General features: G+C 44.4%; 1 protein-coding gene across 1 annotated transcript in view; it reads left to right on the top strand.

Annotated features, from left to right (window-relative positions):
• Positions 1 to 20,065, top strand: part of Sh3rf3 (SH3 domain containing ring finger 3) — a 376,261-nt gene extending 356,196 nt beyond the window's left edge. The window contains exons 9-10 of the mRNA XM_042695543.1: positions 7,507 to 7,841; positions 16,855 to 20,065. Coding sequence (XP_042551477.1) covers positions 7,507 to 7,841; positions 16,855 to 17,023 — 504 coding nt within the window. The 3' untranslated portion in view covers positions 17,024 to 20,065. The remainder of the gene's footprint in view (positions 1 to 7,506; positions 7,842 to 16,854) is intronic.
• The last annotated feature ends 551 nt before the right edge of the window (positions 20,066 to 20,616 follow it).

Genomic DNA, 20,616 nt, shown 5'->3' on the forward strand with positions numbered 1-20,616 from the left:
TCTTTCTCAGATCTGCCTTGTTACCTGCCCCCTGGTGGTGATGTATGGTTAGAAAGGTCACGAGGCTGAGAGCCCTGGGAAGATGTGCTTTTCACTACAGGGAGGAAAGGGCCACCCAGTGCTGCATCCACAGAGGAGATACGCTGAACTGCCTCATTAAAGGCAGCTTCCCAGGCAAATGATTTAAGTGCCTTTTATGGTTAAATTACACACTTTCATTGCTATATTTTTCATTCTTTCTCATTTCCCATAAAACTATCTAGCTGTCTCCATGATACATTCCAAATTATATGGTTTGGAATCCCCAGGCTGTCTGAAATATGTGCCCTTTGAGTAAAATCCTTGTACCCCAATTCCCAGTTATGTCTTACTATCAAACCAAGGTCTTTTAATGTCTAACTGTCCAATCAGGGTGAAATGTTGTTGTGTTGGGTTTTACAACCCCACCGTTCGATTTGATTTACCAAGTTAGCTAGAAGTCTTCACTGAATTTCATTCTTGGCATCTTTGCTTGCACAATGCTCATCAATTTTTTGGGATGCCTGTTGGCCTTGAATTACACATGTCTCAGTGTTATGTACACATGGATTTTCCTGTTACCGTGTCATTCTTGTTTGTGAACAGTGCAATGAGGTGTTTGGGCTATGGGAGAGGAGAAGCTCATTTGTGAAATCTGCATATAAAGGTTGGTGGGATCAACTGTCTCACTTTTCAGGTCTACTATGATATCTCATAAGAAGTGGGAAAGAAAAAGCTTCAATTACTATTGCTGTGTAAGAAATCACTCCAAATCCAATGGTTTAAAAGCTGGGTTTCTGTGCTGCCCTCCTGGCTTCTCTGAGTTAAGTTTTGGGCAGAGCAGGCTGGAGGCTGACCTTATTCCCTTTATCAATCTGGGCCTCAGCTGAGAGGGCTTGATGGATAAGGATGGTTTGTGTCTGGGCTGGGGGTGCCAAGCGACACACTCTTATGTTTTTGGCAGCTGATTCTGGCTTTTGGCTAAGACCTCCTCTGTGCTATGTGCCAGAGCCATGGCCTCCCTGTGGAGGAGCTTGGGCTTCCTCATGACATGACACCTGGGTTCCTGGAGGGAGAGAGTGGCTGGTTTAAGCCTAACCTGCCACATGGATGACTTCCAAGCTGTTGCAAAGGCCTGACACACTTACTGGGAGGAATACTGAGTCTCTCTTTGTGTGTTGGAGAAAGGGTGGGAAGGTAGCATTGGGGCTTTCTTTAGAAAATCTAGTTTGCCACATTTCCACAGTCTTCTTTGTGCTCTATGGTGCCACTGTTTCCTTGACCATTTCATTTTCAAACAGTTCCCTTTGGTTCAGTGCTTCTTAATAATGTTCAAATATCAGTTTGATTGCATCTGTTCTCCTTGGGGAGTCTTGCTTTCCAGCTCCCACTGACATCAGAGGCTTGGCAGTACCCAGCATGCCCACACATGGAGCTATAGCCTAGGCCTCTAAGACTGCTTCCCACACCCAGCAGAGTCTCTCACTTTTTAAATCAATTAAGTTTTTTAATGTCAAAGATGTGGCATGAACTGCATTGGAAACTCACTGTCAGCCATATGTTATATATTTTGTTATCTCTTTGGCTTCCCAGACCCCTGACCCACCTTAGGTACTGGTGAGACTTGGACTGAAGGCCAGTGAGGTCTTTGACAGACTTATGGTCCTAGAATAGGCCACCCTAGAGTACCCACTCCTGCTCCAGGTTCACTATAATCCTTGTGTGTCTAGCTGTGCACAAATAACATGTCACCTAAGACAATTTGCCATTGCAGCCCATGGTAGCTGTAGCTTCACCCATACCTGTGGGCTGAGGGCCATTGTCCTAGAGGGAATCACCATATCCAAGCTGTTTTCCAGTAGAGTCAAAAGCAAAGATGGAGTTGTGGCCATGTGCCCCTTGATCATAGATTTTGCAGGGAATGAGGCCTTGTATCTGAATCCCTCCGTGGTATGTAAAATGGTATGTGGTGACCATCATGATGACCATGGTAAGGACAAACAAGCATGGCCTCTCTCACGGGTCCAGTACTTTACATGCATGCATTCATTTGACCGGTAAAATAAGTCCCCTGTGGCAGGTATTATAGTTACAGGTGAGGAAACTGAAACACAGGAGATTTAGATCACTTGTTCAGGGACATATAGCTTCCCAGAAGCAGAAACCAGCTAAGATAGTGCAAGAGGCTTAGGGAAAAGAGAATAATGAGGAGAATCAGACACCAGTGAGGTTCCATTGGCTTCTACAGGTTGGTCCTTACTTCCTGTAGGGCAAAAAGTGACATGGTCTGAGTGGAGGGTGAAGGACTGGGGAGAAAAATTTCCCTTCTGGATCAGGTCTTAAGAGTCCTGATGTAAGGGCCGCCTCCACTTTTCTGTAAGGCTTGCCATCCTTCAGCACCCATCTCCTGTTGTCGGTTCATGGAGAACTTGAGAGCCCTGTGCTATTCATGAGGAAGAGTAGAATCTCCTAGACTTTGATGTCATAGAACCGTGCTTAACTTTTAAGTTCTATAACCCATTTCATGAGGTCAGAGATCCAAGGTCACAGGGAAGTGAGTGTGAGACTCACTTTGCCCCACCCAGAGCAGGTCCCAGTGGGACACCCAATAACTGTCCCTCAGACAGTGCCACTGGCGGTGGAAGTGTAATGATAAAGAACAGACTGCTGTCCTCTGTGCAGTACAAGGACACAAATGTCACCTAGCTCCTATCCTGGTCTCATTCCTCTTCTCTGCCCGTGACTCCCTGAGTGTTAGACATTCATGTGGGACCGGAATGAAAGCTATTCTCATCTCTCTCTAGCTAAGGCTGAGCAGAAAGAGACTCTTTAAGGCATATTTCTGGTAGTTTTATTTGTATGGTTTTCATCTTCAAAAACTGCCTAGATGAAGTTACAGATACAAGACAGAAAGCTCATGTAAGAGGCTGAGTTAGAGATAGTCTTTTCATAGAAGAGGAACTGAAGAGCCACGCCTGGGTTGTGGCTTCACATAGAGAGATACCAGCTGGTAGGTAAAAAGCCAGGGGTTCTTTTTTTTATTATTATTGTGAAAATACTGTACACAGGGGTTACAATTCATGGGAAAGATAATGAGTACATTTCTTATCAAGCATTGTAGCCTCCTCCTTTGTTTCCCCTTCCCATCTCTTCCCATCCTCCCCCCCCACCCCCGTACCAAAGTTGTGAAGTTCGTTTTCGACATAACGACTTGTACATCTCATTGTTGCAATGGGTCCACCTGTATCCCTATTTAAACGACTTGTTTTTCCCCTTCCCCTCCACAAATTATACCGATATCAAATACAGTGAAAGCAGGGGTTATACTGTGGGGGAGGCATACAAAGCAACAAAGAAATAATCTTATAAATGTGTTAGAAACAATTGCATGAAAGAAAAAAAAAAAAACATTTGGCCAGGGGTTCTAAGCAGCACATTTACCCTAGTGCTGGCAAAGGATATAGACAGATGATCGCAATCTCAGAAAGCAGCCCTAACAGTGCAGAAACCAAAGAAATGGAGAAGGTGAAAAGAATGCCAGTCCCTTGAAAACACTGGGTCCTGGAGTCAAGAGCTCAGCCTATGGGCATAGCATACCCTCACTTCTCTCTCTAGGACTGTGGCTCCAGGCACCCCACTGTCACAATATTCACTGTGCCTGCTGACAGCTGGAAGACACCCAGTGTCTTTCGCTAGCACATTGATGGCATTCCTGTCCTCAATCAGAGATTGATGTCTTTTTGGTTTATTTTTTTTTGGAGGGGGCGGGGCACAGTGGTTTAGAGCTTCTGAGATATTCTCTGTAACTGATCCAGACCGGCCTGTTTTGGAAATTTGGTGAATATTTTCAACACTAGAGTGTTCTAGAAGATTGTAGACAGTAGTTGGCTCTTTAGTCATTCTATATCATCCTTGTAACAAATGATATGCTGGGGCTGGGGCTGGTCAGGGAAGGTAGTTTAGTGGTAGAGCATTTGCCCAGCATGTGCAAGACTCTGGATTCCATCCTTGGCACCAGAAAAAGGTCAAATAAAATAATAAAAACAGACGTATTGTAGTTCCTCTGCTTAGGCTTGTATTAACAGGAAGTGAAGGCTTGCATGGTGGCGGGGCTCTGGCATGCAATGCTTGCCTCTGGTGGAAATCTCTGCAGGTTCTATCCTGGGAACTGCCACGGCTATGCCGGTGTCACTTGGTAGCATCCCAGCAACACTAAGAGAGCTACTCTCAAAACCCCTCTTGAACAAACTCAGGGGAATGACATGCTTGCCTGTGCCACAAAGTTGGTAAGTAATTGACCATTCTCTGTAAGCACCTCATGTTCATCCATAAATTGACTCAGATGAAAATCTGAACAAGCAGGATTCATTTCCTGCTGCCACTTACTGCCAGCTGTGCCTTAAGTGCAGTGTCCCTGACCAGCTCATGTACTGAAGTTTGACCCAGTGTGGCTATGCTTAGATGATATGACCTTGAAAACTTTGGGCTTAGTGGGAGCTGATTAGGTCATTGGAGATGCACCCCCAGAAATAATTAGTGTGGCTTTCCAAAGTCCCTGCTGGTTCCCACTAAGGTGAATTTTAGTATTTTCAGCTCAGGATGACATTGAATATATTCCTTGTCTACAATTCAGGAACTTCTGTTTAGGGCTGTCATCCTCAGCTGAAAATACTAAAAATGAAATGTTTTACCAGATCAGGTTGAAATGAACTTTCTCTATTGTTTTCAAATACAAAACTTCCATATGAAACAGCTTAACAATAACCTTTCATCTATGGTATTTGATTTTGGTATATACATTTATCTAATTTGGGATGACCCATGGCAACAATGATACTCAAAAGACTCTACGTTGGAAACGAACTTTACAACTTCTGTGGGGGGAGGTGTGGGTGAGTTAGGGGAGGGAAGGGATAGTAGGAGAAAAACAAAGGAGGGGGTAACAATGTTCAACAAGAAATTTACCTCACTCATGTAACTGTAACCCCTCTGTACACATCTTTACAATAAAATAAAAATTTAAAAAACATTTTTCAAAAGTGAATTTTTAAAAAGCAAGCCTGGTCCCTGAATCTGCCTGGGTTTCTCTCTTGACATGTAATCTCTCTACCTCCCACAGTGTCCAGGAGGCCTACACCAAAGGCACAACTTATGGGGCCACTGGCTCTTTTGGCCTCTAAAACTGAGCTAAATTAATCTCTTTTAAAAATACATTACTCAGGTACTTTTTCATAGCAACAGACAATGGGCTAACATAATATCCCCCTGGGATTATGTGCACTGTCTTATTTATGTCTCAGAGCATCGGCCTCAGATTCATAGTTAAAATTTGGATTCAAGAAGTCCTAGGTTCAAATCCAGGCAATTCAACTTTCTAGTCAGTTACCCTATGTCTACTGTATACCATCCCAGCCCCTCCATTTGTCTTCTAGAGTTTCTTTAGGAATAAAATGGGAAACATATTGGCAAGACTTAGAACTGCACCTGGCTCACAGAGTGTTCCCAAAAAAGAGATAGCAATAGAATTATTGTATTTCAACCACCATGTAGCTTATTTTACATATGGGGGAACCAAGGCTAAGGTTACATAAGGAACTTGTTCATTCAAAATCAGCCTCCTCCTAATGACATGGGCACCCAGCTCCATCTGGATCCAAACCTGTTGCCATAGCCTGTGCTTCTCATGGATCAAAGCCATGCAGCTGCGTATGGTCCTGGATTCCTCAGGGAGATGTCTCTTCACTTGAGGGGCTCTTTCACACCATGCTGAACATGATTGATCATCCAGACCCATTTCCAGGCCCAGCTCCCAGCTACCAGGTGTTTTTTTTAACCTAAGTGAAGGAGAACAGTGTTCATTTTGCTCTTTACTTTGGTTCTGCGTCCAGCAAACTATAATGATGATGATGATGATGTTGCATGTGGCTTTGCTTTGAAGGACCAATGTCTTCTTGTTGTTCTGTCCTTTTGGGATCCCTGTTCAAAGTGTTCAGTGCAAAGCTACAGGCTGTGACTTCACTGAGCAAAAGCTTCACCCCTGATAAAAGCAAGAAAAGCAACATGATTAAGTGAGCATCTCTTCCATCCAAACCAGAGACCAGAGAAAGCACAGTCAGATTGGTACCTGCTGCCTGCTGCCTCCTATTCCCTACTATTTTATGAACTGATCCTTTGAATCTTTTTTCTTTTGCCAGGACAGTATTTTTGAAAATATGCTTTCATGTTGAAAATACCCGATAGCTTAGCACACAGTTTTTCTGTCTCTTTTAATTGGCTTGTTAACTTCTTTCTCTTTATTCATTGTAGATCTTCTATCCTTCTGCTCTCTCTGAAAATCTGCTGCATATTTATACTGTTATCAACCTTCTCTGCTTTTTCTGTAACTGAATTTTCAAGCAGGTCAGAGCCATGCCCTTTCTCCATGAAAATTTAAGTAGAGCATAGCTTTTAATTACCCTTTCCCCATCCCTGACAGGAAGGTTTCCAAACATAAAATAATAATCAAAAAGCTCCAAAAACCTTGGAGCTAGACTCAACAAAGATAAGAACATCATGTTTCCCCTGGTCCTTACTTATTTCTTTTGAACATCTCGAGTCTTTTTCAAACCTCGGGCATTGTTTGCCATGCCAGGTTCATGTCCAGCAGCTTCTGCCTAGGTTTTTATGTAAAGAGCTGTGGCCTGATAGTACTTGAATCTGATACTCTAACAGCTCTTTCTCTTAAGGAAAGGAAGACACCAGCCAGGGAAGAAGTTTAACAAGGAAATTTTTCAGTAAGGAATTCTGAGCAAAAGACACCACTGCACAAGATCCCAATCCTCCCTCAGTTGCTACTATGGAAGGAAGCAACTCTCAGTAAGGTTTTGTCCTGTGCTGGGGACAAGCATTTCTGCCTGGTTGGCATATATAGGAGATTTGCCATAACAGCCTTATGTCATTTCATGCAGAAGAATATCTAAATAAAATGCTTATCGGGTTTCCAAACTATGTCCCAAAGGTGCATGCCATACATAGATCAGGACCAGGAGCTTATGTCAAGATACCCAAGGCAGAAAGACTAACTATAGGAGTGCAGTAAGCCCTGCCCTAAAGGGATCTCGTGCAGGTCAAGACACAGACTCTCCAAAACTCTCCTATTGAGATCCAGGCTCCACTGTAGCCCTAGGTTTACATGAAGCCATCAGGTACAATGTCATTATCCTACAGGACGAAGACCATCATGTTGGCTGTGGGCTCCTCTGATACAGCTGGTAAAGTTTTGAGGTGCTTCAGGCCCCATGATGGGGAGTGTTGGTTGTCTTGTGCACTCGTGGTCTTTTTGAGACATTACTGCCAGGTCTTGAGAAAAGAAGGAAAATAAGCCTTCCATTTTAACTTTGTTGTCTTTCTCTGGTCAGCTTTACAGAATTATATTTAAAAGTTCCAAGTAGAATGGTACTTCTCCCAGAAGCATTAATCCACTCTGTTTCAACTTCTTTGTTTCTTCAGAAAGAGAAGAAGAGCGGGCTGCTGAAACTTCTAGCTGGGGCATCTACCAAGAAGAAGACACGTTCTCCGCCATCCATCTCTCCAACCCATGACCCCCAGGTAGTCATGGATTCTTCACTCCAGGGTGCCACGGGCCCTGAAGTGTCCCCATTGTCCATCCATGGCAGAGCCGGCTCCTGTCCTATAGAGAGCGAGATGCAGGGGGCCATGGGGTTGGAGCCTCTACACAGAAAAGCAGGCTCCTTGGATCTAAACTTCTCCTCATCTCCTTCCCGACAAGCACCTCTTTGCATGGCTGCCATCCGCCCTGAGCCCAAGCCATTACCCAGAGAGAGGTAAGAGGGGGGCGGGGGTCTCATAGTCTTATAACACCTGAGGCTGGAGTCCCATTGGGGAAACAGGGAAGGTCAAGTTTTCCAAACAACACTTGGCTCCCAAGGGTGGCTGGTACACATCAGGTGCAATGTGTTTGGGACCTAGAGCACATGTCATTATTTCAGTCCACCTGGCTCCTGGGTTAGGGATTATAGGGAATTCATCAGGAAATTTGTCAGAACCAGTATGGTTCTGTGTGCAAAACTCAAGAAATTAGAATGAGGACTCTGTGCTCCCTAACTCTGAGGACCCTGGACAGGACTCCAGGGCTAAGTCCCCTATAGGCTTATGTGCTTTACCCAAAGAACAGTGCTTCTTCAGCTTCAGTCCACTGTGATATATTAGAATTATAAAATGTTGGGTTGAGAGAGATGGAGGAGAATGATGAACGGGGTGATACCAGTGAAGATGCATTATACTTATAAACGGATTTGTTGAATGACAACCCCTTTGTGTAATTACTTAAAAATAATAAAAATATATTTTTGAAAAAAAATTATAAAATAGCTCCCCAAAACTGGCTTCAAGAGTATATACTTTATTAGGTTGAACTATACAAAATTGCCAATATTCAACCATTTTTGCCTAAACATGACTTGAGCACCAGTGGCTCACGCCTGTAATTCTAGCTACTCCACAGGGCTGAGAGCTTGAGGACTGTGGCTCAAAGCTAGACCAGGTAGGAAAGTCTGTGAGACTTTTATCTCCAATTAACCACCAAAAAACTGGAAGTGGAGAGGTGGTTCAAATGATAGAGCAAAAGCCCTTGAGCAAAACAGCTCATGAACAGAGTCCAGGCTCTGAGGTCAAGCCCCAGTACTGCACAATAGTTTTAACAATAATAATAATGATAATGATAATAATAATGATAATAAAACATGAACAATCTCCTAAGAAAGCATTCCTGGAATGTCTACTGGAGTCCACTCTGCCGTTCAGCCATACTGGCTCCTGCAACCTGAGTACCTGCTAAGCTCTGAGACCATGGCTCCGGGTGCCCTGTGGTTGTGAGGGGTGGGAAACTTCAAGCTTCCGTCTAGATCATCTGCACTGGAGGCTGAGGCAGCAACACATATTTTCTGTCAGAGGCACAATAGTAAATATTGCTATGTTGTAGGATCTAGGAGGCCTGTGACAACTCATGTGCTCTGCCTGTGTAGAGGGAAAGCTGCCATGGACCAAATGTACACAAAGGTGTGGTGTTCCAGGAAGCTCTATGGAGAAACACTGAAATGTAGGTTTCCCATAACTTCCTTATGCTGTGAAATCTTTGAATTTCTTTTTCAACCATATCAAAGTATAACAATATACCTAGCTCTTTGACCACACACAACCCACAGTTCTAGATGATGCCACCCAGGGTGGAGTTGAGATCTGGGGACACAAGGAGAACCAATCTCTTCAGGACTCTAGAGGAAGAGCAGATATTGTCTTCTGATGAACAACTAAGTTCAAATCTGCCTTTGTAACCACAGTTAAGAGTTATGATGGCTCACATATATATACTGAGTGTCCTATGCAAGTTGATACTGAGGATAGTCTGTAGTAGGGATGAATTTTTGCCATTAACACCAGGATGGCCAGGCTCTGTACAAAGCATCTCCTGAATGTATGTGTGCTATCCTGTTGAATTGTATGTGTGTATATAGGTATATGTATACGCATATATATAGTATACAGAAGTTGTATACAGAACTTGCATACAGAAGTCCCCATTCAACAAAACTATTTATGAATACAATGTATCTTGGTCAATGCCATTCCTTTTATCTCTCCCCCATTCCACCCAACCCACCCCTTATCTTAATTTTCTTAATTTTGTAGGGTATAAATTGAATTGTATGACTGAATTCTTCCCTGACCCCTTTTCTCATTCATCTACCTCTATCCCCTTGGTTTTACCACTCTTTTTGACTACCAGTTTCCTAGTGTTTATTTTGTTAGACTCTGAGTTAGTCTTTCTATGAAATTACACTATTTGAGTTCTCCCCTGAATCTACTATATTTCAATTAATATTTCTATGTATACTTGAATACCACCCCAAAGTGTTTACTTATATTTTTATAAGTTAATTCCAGGCTCCACATTTGAGAGGAAACATACATCCTTTCTTTCTCTGGGCCTGACTTAACATGATATTGCATCATTTGCAACAACAACAACAAAAAAGAAAGGGCCTATTGAATCATTTTTAAGAAGAAAAAGAAAGAATTCTCCTTTTTTGTTGGATGCAGGACTTGAACTGGGGGGCCTGGGCACTATCTCTGAACTCGAGCCTAGAACTCTACTACTTTGAGCTTCAGCACTACTTCCAGTTTTCTGGTGGTTAATTGGAGATAAGAGTCTCATGGATTTTCCTGCATGTTCTGGCTTTGAACCTCAATCCTTAGACCTCAGCCTCCTGAGTAGATAGGATTGCAGGTGTGAGCCACCAGCACCCAGCTGAAAGATACCTAAAATGACTAAGAAGCTTGCTTTCAATTTGCTTACAGAACATGAACAAGAGAAGGCTTTCTGACCACAGAGCCTAAGCTCTCAGCCCTTCCAGATGTCAGCATGTGATTCCAAGCTCCTCATGTGCTCACATTTTCCCCCAGTCATGGTATCATCCATGTGGGTCCCTTTCTCTCATGAATTCACAGACCCTCAGATGAATGGTATCATACTGAACACCACTTAACACTCAAACACACACTGGACATTCATGCATTGTGCAGAAATATTACACACACCTATCCACATACATCACGCAAATTCCTAATACAAAGACATAGAATCTAAACACGCATTCAGATATGCTATATACACCAGACAAAACACAGACATATATCATACCAACACATAGCTGTACCCCATACCCAGACACATCAAATACTACATACACAACCACACCTACTTATAAATACATGCCACGTTCCCAAACACATAAACAAATACCATACCTACACATAACATACATACACAAATACATGTACTGTTCACATATTCCCTTTTTTCTTCCTATCCCTCTACCTTTCTTCCTCTATCTTGGACCAATACCACCTGCCTGTGATTCTAAACATGGGCCCTGGTCCCTTGAAGTCACAGAGTTGATCTTATTACTCCTGAGAGTGAACAGACTTATCCCCTAGGACTCCTGCCTTTCAAGAATCCTAGTTTTATCTTTAAGACATGACTTCTAATCTCCACAATAAGAGATTATGAAATTTCTGTTCTTAAGAAAAACCTCCTTGGAGGCTCTGATTAACTGTAGCAAATTTAGAGATCACTGCCATTCTCAGAATCTTCATTCTAATCAGGAGGTTATTGTACTCAGATGCTCCAGGCACCTTCTTTGTCCTCAAGAGCTCATTAAAGAAAAGCATTTGAAAAATACAGCCCAAGATCAAACTACTGATGTTTCCCAGAAACTGCCTCTCCTTAGCCTCCACAGCCACAAGCCACCTAGTAACTTGGAAGCCTAGCAGTTTGGTGTTAAGGATGTGGCTGTGGAAATATTGGCTTCTTGGACCAGGACCAGAAGACCCTTGAGCTCTGACCCTCCAGGCTGTAACGCTCATTTTACAGCAGTATAAACATGAGCAGAAAAGTAGCACAGGACAGTCAGTGCGGAAGTGTCTACCCACAGAGCTAAGGATAAAGGGGCTGAGCACAGACAATGTCCTACCTGCTCCTATGGGCAGATTCCCAAGGTCTCAACACCTTCTCTCCAGAGGATCTGGGAGACAACAGAGGCTGCGCTCTCCTCAGTACTCTCAGAGAAAGAAAGCTGAAGTTGAAAGTGGTACAGAGGGCAACTCCATGGCAGCCACTCCAGAAAGCATACCTGGCAATTCCCCCATACCTGTATGGCTAGCCCTGCAATCTCAGTAGTCCTGCACCTTCAACTGTGGGCCTGTCCAAGCCATTTGTTTGTCATTAATTTAACACAGACCGATGCTGATTTACATGGTTCAACTTATGACATTGTTACTTTATGATGGTCCTGTTTTTTACATTCAGTGCAGTTTCTTTGTAAATTACTTGATAATTCAATACTGCAATTCATTACTTTATTATAGTTTGGGTCTATTGTTAGATGAGTTTGCCCCTACTTTGAGTGGCCAGAAGTATTGTCTTCTGTACGTTAGATATATTAAGAACACTTTCAGCTTAACCATACTTTCATGCTGTTCCTGATGCTTGAACTTAGGGACTGGGCACTGTCCCTGAGCTTCTTTTACCCAAGGTTAGTGGTCTTGCACCACAGATCCACTTCTGGCTTGTTTGGTTTAGTGGAGATATCCTACTGTGGGTTGGCTTTGAACAGCAATCCTCAGATCTCAGCCTTCTGAGTAGCTGGGATTTCAGGCAGGAGTTATCAGTGCAAAGATAAAACTTAACATAAGTTCATTTTATAATGGGTTTATCAGGAGTAACCCTATTGTAAGCTGTGGTGCATCTGTACACAAGCTGATAGCATAGTTCAGTGTCCAGGATGTAGATGTAGTCTGGTCAGCAGGTTGATGCTTTGCCAGCATCACTACATGCCACCACTCAGGGGCCCACTTCTCCTAAGCCACATAGAAGCAAATGTTCTCTAAAGCCTACTGGTTAGATATATGGCCACCTGTAATCCCTGTTGTCACCGAGGGGATGATAGCCCTATTTATACTTGTCAGGGTAGATTATCTCACACATTTATGAAGCCATGATCATGACATGGGAGTGAGTAGCTGTTATCCTCAGCTGCTCACCAGGCCCTTTGTAACAGAGAGCATCATTTACGTTCATGCAGTGGGATGAAGAGCTCAGAAGCTGGGAATGATCTGGACAGAAACATTAAACACTTGTCTGAGATAAATTCAGCTCACATCCATCTAAGCTCATTAAATCATGGAATAGCTCAGAAGCGCCAAATTACTTCTTTCTAATGAATTACATTTTTTTAAAGATGCTTGTTTGTTTCACATCTGGCAGTTGAGGTAAAAGCCCAAACTAGAGTTCAGAGTCTGAGGAATCATCTCACACTCTGCCTTTCTTTCCCTGGGGAAGAGTGAGAAGGAGCAGGTAGTCAGAAAGGAAGTATGGGATGGCAGGGAGCCACAGGTAGGAGGGGCGCTGGTCCTACTGGACCCACACAGACTCCATGCAGTGCTGAAGGGGCAGGGACGATGCAGTTTGTATGTGGGCTGTCTGACTTTGTAAACTGCTGTCTGTATCCCAGCAGTTCCTCTCTCCCCCCACAGTGAGGGGCCAGCAGACAGTCTTTGCAGGCCTGGAGGAGGCATTCTGTTTTCTCTCCTTTACTCCCTTGAGAGACAGATTCTGGCTCACTGTTAGACAGTGATGGAAAGTGGTCTAGCCCTTCTGCACCGTTCAGCGATTCCAAGGCACTTGGCCTTAGGATGCTGGGCCTAGCTGAGCTTACTCAGGGATAGAAATACTCCATGCCCACCAAATCAACCTCAGAGTTCCCACCTTCATCTTTTCATTTGCCTGAAGCATGGGAGGCTTGTATGCCATAATCTGTGAACTCCCCGTGGCTAGGCCTAAGAAGACTCCTTAGCTCAGCCTATTCTGAGGGGACAACAGAGCTGACCTCTTCATTCAGCTGCCACTGTAGGCTGAAAATTTCAGAAAACAAGACTTTATAATCAGATCCTAGGCTTTTGAGGCTCAGCTCAGGTGCCATCAGTCAGGCTCTTCACTTCATCTTCAGATGGAGTTTCTCCAGGCCAGAAGGCCTGGAAGGGCAGGGTATGACCCCTTGATCTAGGTAACTCTAGCACTCAGAGGCCCTTTGGAGACACAAGAGGAATTGAGTCCAGACTCATGAGGAAGGCATAGTGCATGATAGATGGAGCTACAGCTACAGACCTGAGCTCAGACACTCTACTCTGTAAGTGGGAGCAGGCTGTAGATGAACTGTCCTTCCCAGCCAGCTCCCTATGCACCCTTCAACCTCAAAAAGAGGTGACTTCACTTAATATAATTGCTGCCAAGTCTTCCCATATCCTTATGAATGGTACAATATCATTCTTTCTAGTAGATGAGTAAAATTCCATTATATATATATATATATATATATATATATATAATATATATATATATATATATATATATATATATATATATATCACATTTTCCTGATCCATTCGTGCATCGAGAGGCATCTGTGCTGATTCCATAACTTAGCTATGGCGAATAGTGCTCCAATGAACATAATGAGTATGGTTGTTTGATGATTTTACTGTAGCCTTGTTTGTGCTCTATTGGATAATTGCCCAAGAGTGGGATTGCTGGGTCATTGGGTAGTTCCATGTTTAGTCTTTTGAGGAACCCCCAGGCTTCTTTCCAGAGTGGTTGAACAAGCTTACATACCCACCATCAGTATTAGAACTCCCCTTTGGCCACATCCTTGCCAGCGTTTGTTGTTGTTTGTTCTCTTGATGATAGCCAGACCCAGAGAAACAGTTTGCAAGGTTTCCCTTATTTGTGGTAGATAGAATGTGCCTATAAATCAGTAAGTAAACATGTTGGGTGGTATGCAAGTGGTCATAGATGAATTACTGAAGTATAATAGACTCCATGGAGAGCTCAAATAGTATAATATTTTAGAAACATTAGGTCAAAACCCAACAAAATCAACACCAGGAAATAGGTACATCCAAGAAGGGGAAGGGGAGAGGCAGACAAATGAAGGGGAGAAGCAGGTAGTATGCACTCAAGAATTCATCGTATATACTACAAAATGAACAGAAGTAAGGAAAGAGGTGGGTTGAAGGGAGGTGAGAATGTTGAAGCAGGTAACACTGATTGATATGCATTATATTCATAAACTGCTTTGCTACAGGGCAGCTGCTTTGTACAACTATTTAAAGATAATTCAAAAAATTAAAAAGAGCTGACTAACAGCTGAGGAGCAAGATGACCCATAGCTTCTGTGTACTGGTCATCCCTGAGTGAGAGACAAGTGGGTGGTAAAGTTGGCAGGAGAAGCAAAGAAAGGCAGAAGTGTGAAAGGAGACTGGAACATACAAGTTCCTTCTTAACTTGGGCTTCTGTGAGAGAGATGGGAGGCTCTGACGCATTCTGAGCAGAAAGGGCCAGAATCTACCAGTGCCTTTCCATCATACCTGTGGGACCGAGAGGGATGAGAAGAGGCCCACGCATGCAGAGATCACAGACACTGTTTAGGATGAGTCCTGAGTTTCTGCCCCTCAGGAAGCCCCAGTGTCCTTGGAAACATCACAGGAGACTAAGTATTGCCCAGATGACTGATAAGGCAATCTCAACAAAATGAGTATCTGGAGTAACTTTCAGTATGGAGTTTTTCAAGAAGAGAGAACAGCTATACTCTGCTCTCCACAAAACTTACCTCCTAAATTTAGGATCTAGAGACCCTCCCCAGGATGGTAGTTTCTTCTCAGCAATTACTGTGCAACTATCACCCACCCTGAAGGCTAAGAGTATGGGGCATCCAGATGCTCTCTGGAACTCTCTTGGGTATCAGAGGGCAAGCTGAATTTCCTGTTGGGCTAGACGTAGAGTACCAGTAGGTACTCTTTTACTCTACCCTCAGGGAGTACAACTGCTCTAGAACCCTGTTCCTCATCCTTGGCCAGATTGTAATCAGAACTACAATACATGGGGAAATTTAATTCCCTACAATACAGTAGTGTCCAGTGAGCACCGAACTCTTTATACATGAGTATTTGGGCATTTGCAAGGGAACAGGGAAGAGTTGAGGAAAGCAAGCAGAGCTCAGGACAATAGGGCATGAAAATTCTCAAAAAGTGTGAAGAAGTTGTTGGTGTATGTGAAGCCACTAAGATTGGTCATTGGAGTGACTTTGGGCCCTGCTCTTAGTTGTAACTAGAACAAAGCACAGATTCTCCTGGAGCCCAGAGGGGAGCTAGGACCATCTTGGGAAATTCAACCTTGGGATACTCCAAGCTATGTGAATGTTTATTCGAGTCTGTATAGACAAAAGTAAAGCCTAGTAGCGAAGAGGGCTCAGACAGGCCTGCTGGAGTATATCAGAAATACTTCTGTCAAGACCGTAGTTAAGTGCTTTTTAAGACCTGTTCTTGTGCAGCACCTGAAGCGCTGGATCCTTGACAAGGTGCCAAACAGACAGCCACACCCTGGTCTTAGATGCCAGTAGCAGTTGCCCAAATCCACAGGTTTGCACCTAGAGCTGCACCTAGTTAATCTAGCCCACAGCAATCTCTCCAGGTGATCATCAGGCACAGCCACACAAGGAGGCTCAGGCTCCATTTTATGGAGCTGGTCTGAAAACTAAGGCTTGAAGGGTACATCTAGTGCCTAAGTCTTAGAGAAATGACATGTGGGAAAACCCTTGTTAGCACTTTTGATCTTGATCTCTGACAGTTCAGGTGCCGAGCTGCCTCTGATCATCTTTTGATTTTTGGAGCTCAATTTGAAAGGATGACCATTTGAGCAAAACAATCTTCAAAGCATCTTCCCCCGACCACATGGGCCCCTAACCACCTGAGAGGTAGTAACATAGGAGAGGGGCTGATTTTTTCTGATACAGAGAATGACTCTCAGGTGAGTATATAAGCCCAGGGTCCCAAAGCCAGCACTGAATCCGTATCTCAGGATGTGTTGGAAGGAAGATGTGGGGTGGAGAGGCCTGCATGGCCCTGGGTTCTAAATAACAAACATTCCAGCTACATTTTAGATATAGAAGCTGAGGAGCCGTTTCTTCTTAATTAAAAGAAAAATAACAAGTGAAAAAGTATTTGGGCAAAACACAGATGTATAAAAATTGTATAAAGTGAGGGAGGTAGCCCGAAATTTCAAAAGCTTAATGGAGGAAAGAGAGGAGGAGGAAAATTTTGGAGAGCCCAGAGCACAGTCTAGTGGGTGGGCAGGCTGTGGGACAAGAGGAGTCACAGACCATCCCCGGATCTAGGGCATTTGTGGCCTGAATTGTGCACCACTGTGTCATTTGTCTCCCTCAGGTACCGGGTAGTGGTCTCCTACCCACCCCAAAGTGAAGCGGAGATCGAGCTGAAGGAAGGCGACATTGTCTTCGTGCACAAGAAGCGAGAGGATGGTTGGTACAAAGGGACTCTACAGCGGAACGGCCGCACAGGCCTCTTCCCTGGCAGCTTTGTGGAGAGCTTTTGAAGCCTGGTGCTCTTGTTCGGCACTGCTGGCTTCACGGAGGGTCTCCAGGAAACTGCCCCAGCTTGTTCCAGCTGTCAGTCTGTCCATCACTCCCTCTTGTGGACCACAGAAGACCTTGAAGTTGAAGAGCACATAGCTGCCTCCTGATCTTTCTGGGACTTGCTCTACCCATCATGCCCTAGGCCCCAGGTCATTTCAGGGGCACCTGGCAGGAACACCTGGACTGGGGTAGGGACCAAGGGTGGGTACACCTTCACCTGAAACCCCATCTAAGAGCACACCAGGGTGTACTTTAAGGCCATGCCAAGCCCTAGTAGGAAGGTGCCCATACGGGCATATGTGCTGCTGTGTCCTCTGTCACCCAAGCAGTGCTTGCCACCTACACAAGATGAGGAGCTGCAGAGGCTGCAGGCCTGGGCGGTGGGCTGGGGCCAAGAGCACTGGGAGGTGTCTTCCCTGGCTGCCCTGGATGTCAGCCCTCTATATACCTCAGTCACCTGCTGCCTCTCCCCTCAGCTAGGGCGTTCACCAGTCCCTGAAAGGCCAGCCTCATGGCTCCTATTGGGTAGCCAAGCAGAATCCTTGTGGCTTTGTCTCCTACCAGGATTATACTCAACACAGTTGTGTTCACTGTTGTCCCTCTACATCGCTTCCTTCTTACAACATCTTTTTAATGTACAGCTGTTCGACTTTATATATTTCTAGTAGGTCAGACATTGCCTATTTTTCATACATCTGGTGCTGCCTTTTTGTAAAACTAGTAATGACTTGGGTGAGCTTGAAAGTAAAAAAAAAAAAAAAAAGTCTGAGGTAACATCAAAGGCAGGATTTTTATATTTACTATTCAAATTCTGAAGCCCGCTGTGAAGCCAGTCCTCAGCATCGGCGCTGGCCACTGCTCTCTGTGAAGTGAGCGTTAGTGCTCTGCTGAGGTGATAGGAGGGAGTTGGAAAGAGCCAACTTCTTTAAACCCTTACCCAAACCCCAGGCTCTGTCTAGACAGGGATAATTATTACTCAAGAACTGGAAACATGTCGAGGAGGACTGCCACAAATGTCCTTTCATGTGGCAGTACAGAGAACACATAGGCCAACCCCAGCCCGGGAAGGTAGAAGCTTCCATTTATTGTTTCAGGAAGAATCACTGCAGTCTCAAAATCCGATTTCTTACTGTCAAAATGAGCAAGGTTTTTGTTTGTTTTGTTTGACCACAGCTACAATCACCATCTTGCAAAGATTTTTTTTTTCTCCTTTTTAAAAAATAAATAACTGTTCCCATTGTCCGGCTGTGCTAAACTTCCTACGCTGGATACCTGAAGCACAGAGAGAATGCAAGTCTGATGTGTGGCTGAAGACTTGCAGAGACAACTCTAAGGATCTGGGGATGCTGGAAAGGGAGAGAGGCAGAAGGGGTGACCTCTGTCCTGGGACAATCCCCTGAGTGTGTTGATGGATCTGTGTTCATTAATGTGATGAGTCTCTTCCCAAGCAAACTGCCCGGAGAAACTCTGTTAGGAGACAACTTTGTCCTTAAGATGTGTACCTTAGAGACACATTTTTCTCATCTCCGAAGTTGCAATCTATATCCTCTTTACATACATTTTTATACAAACTACTCAGACTTCTTAAGTTATACTGAATTAATTAGCCTCCAGGAGCAGAAGGTGTCACTGGTTTTCAGAGATGCCACACATTTTAGAAATGCAATCTCTTGCCTGGCATGAAGCCTTTGAAATGGGGAACACTCATTTTCAGAGTTCCTATTTGGGGGTATAACTTGGCTATTTACAACTGCCACATGGGGCAGTCACATAGAAGGTATGTGGGGCTTTTTCCTCTCCCACCAGATAATAGACTTAATGGACATGAGAAATGAGTCCTGAATCAGAGAGAAATTCTGGCTTAAACACAGGGAACTCTATGTGCTGGGTTAGTAACAACCAGAATGTATCTACTCACCATCATTGCCAAATCACTCGATTACCCATGCACAAAAATCCTGTGCGTGTTTAAATTCATGCTGTCACCCAACAGGTGCACAGATTAACACCGTAGGTGAGACATATTTTCCAGCAGAACCAGAACTAACTCAAGTTTCTGTAAAATAAAAAATGCATTTTTCCTTAAAGGAGGGCAGCTACAAAGCAACTACATAGACTAACTCGGGCCTACTTTCCTCATCCAGCCACTACTCCCGTGGTGCTCATAGTGGAAACGTGTGGTAAGCGAGTGACAGCTGGCCCGGAAGAACACCCCAATTCACCATAGAGGGCTGGGCCAAGTATCACTGTGTCTTTAGAAGTCATTAACCGGCCCCTCCCCTGGCAGAAATCAGAGGTGGACACTGGAACCATCTTGAGAAGAATAATGATGTTGCAGGCCCAGCCAGCACTAGGGTCTGCTCTCAGGCTGGGCGGTACTCCTGGAGTGATGCCAGGCAGGGGAAATAACCACACGACCCACCCCCATGAATCATCTGAGTGCTTTCCAAACATTCAGGCCCTTCCGCCTTCATGACCACAGAATCCCCGAGCAAGAGCAGCAATAGAAGCCCTTGTCCTTTGGGGCATCGTGCCTCCAAGTACACATGTGATGTGGCTAGTGAGATGAAACCCATACTTCATCCTGGCCCATGCTGGGAACTTCCTAGGTGTCAGTGGCATGTGATGGCTAAGGTGTTATGTTGGTGTTTTGTTTTGTTTTGTTGAGGAGCATTATAGTATAGTCATGCCCAACTGAGTGAGGTCAGCAGATACCAAGGAGACAGGGCCACAAGGGTCAGGGAAGCACATGGGATGGCAGGCAGCAGGGTATAAATGCCATGCGGAACACCCCAAAACCAGTTCAGCCAACTGACTGGGAATTCTTTGTACTTTGCACAGTATACACACACACATGCGCGCACATGCATACACACAGAGATACACACACATACAATGTTTCTGTTATACACCGATGTCAGTGTGTGATTTTGGAAGAATTGACTGTGGTGACAAATTATGATGCCTGTGTTTCCAAGTCTTTCAATAAAAATGAACGTGGAGAGGCAATGTGTCTGGGTGGTGGACACAGAGGAGTTTGACAGAGGCTGCAAGCCTGAGCAAAAAAAGCCCTGGCTGACTGGCTGGGGACAGATGTGGGAGGGCACTACCTGGGTTTCCACAGGCCACTCGAAGTCTTACACCTGCGACCTCATGCTCTTGCATGGGGCTGGGCCAGCAAGAAGACCAGGGAGTTGTGACCAGTAGTGACATCAACCTGAACCACGCCCAGCAACACTGGATATCTTCCTGCTCCATAGTAAGAAGCAACAAGAGAAGCCAGGCTGGCCAGCTGGCGGGTCTCTAGTTCCTCTCTACTGGCCCATTTGCCTGGAAATGTAGAGAAACTATCCACAGATGGCCTATCATCCTTTCTTGAACCTACTGAAGTCCTTGTCAACCAGAAGTGCCTGATAGTGGATTCTGGAAAGAAATATTGCTGGCTATACTCTTGTCTTTCTGACCGTCCAGTGCTCCAGAAACAGGAAAGTGTTCTCTGGAGCCCGGGATAAGGGTATAAGAGAGATCTCCAGAAAGGTGGATGTTCCATATC

This window comes from Dipodomys spectabilis, unplaced genomic scaffold, assembly GCF_019054845.1.
Source record: "Dipodomys spectabilis isolate Male_0828 unplaced genomic scaffold, ASM1905484v1 ptg000187l, whole genome shotgun sequence".
In the NCBI taxonomy this organism is placed as follows: Eukaryota; Metazoa; Chordata; class Mammalia; order Rodentia; family Heteromyidae; genus Dipodomys; species Dipodomys spectabilis.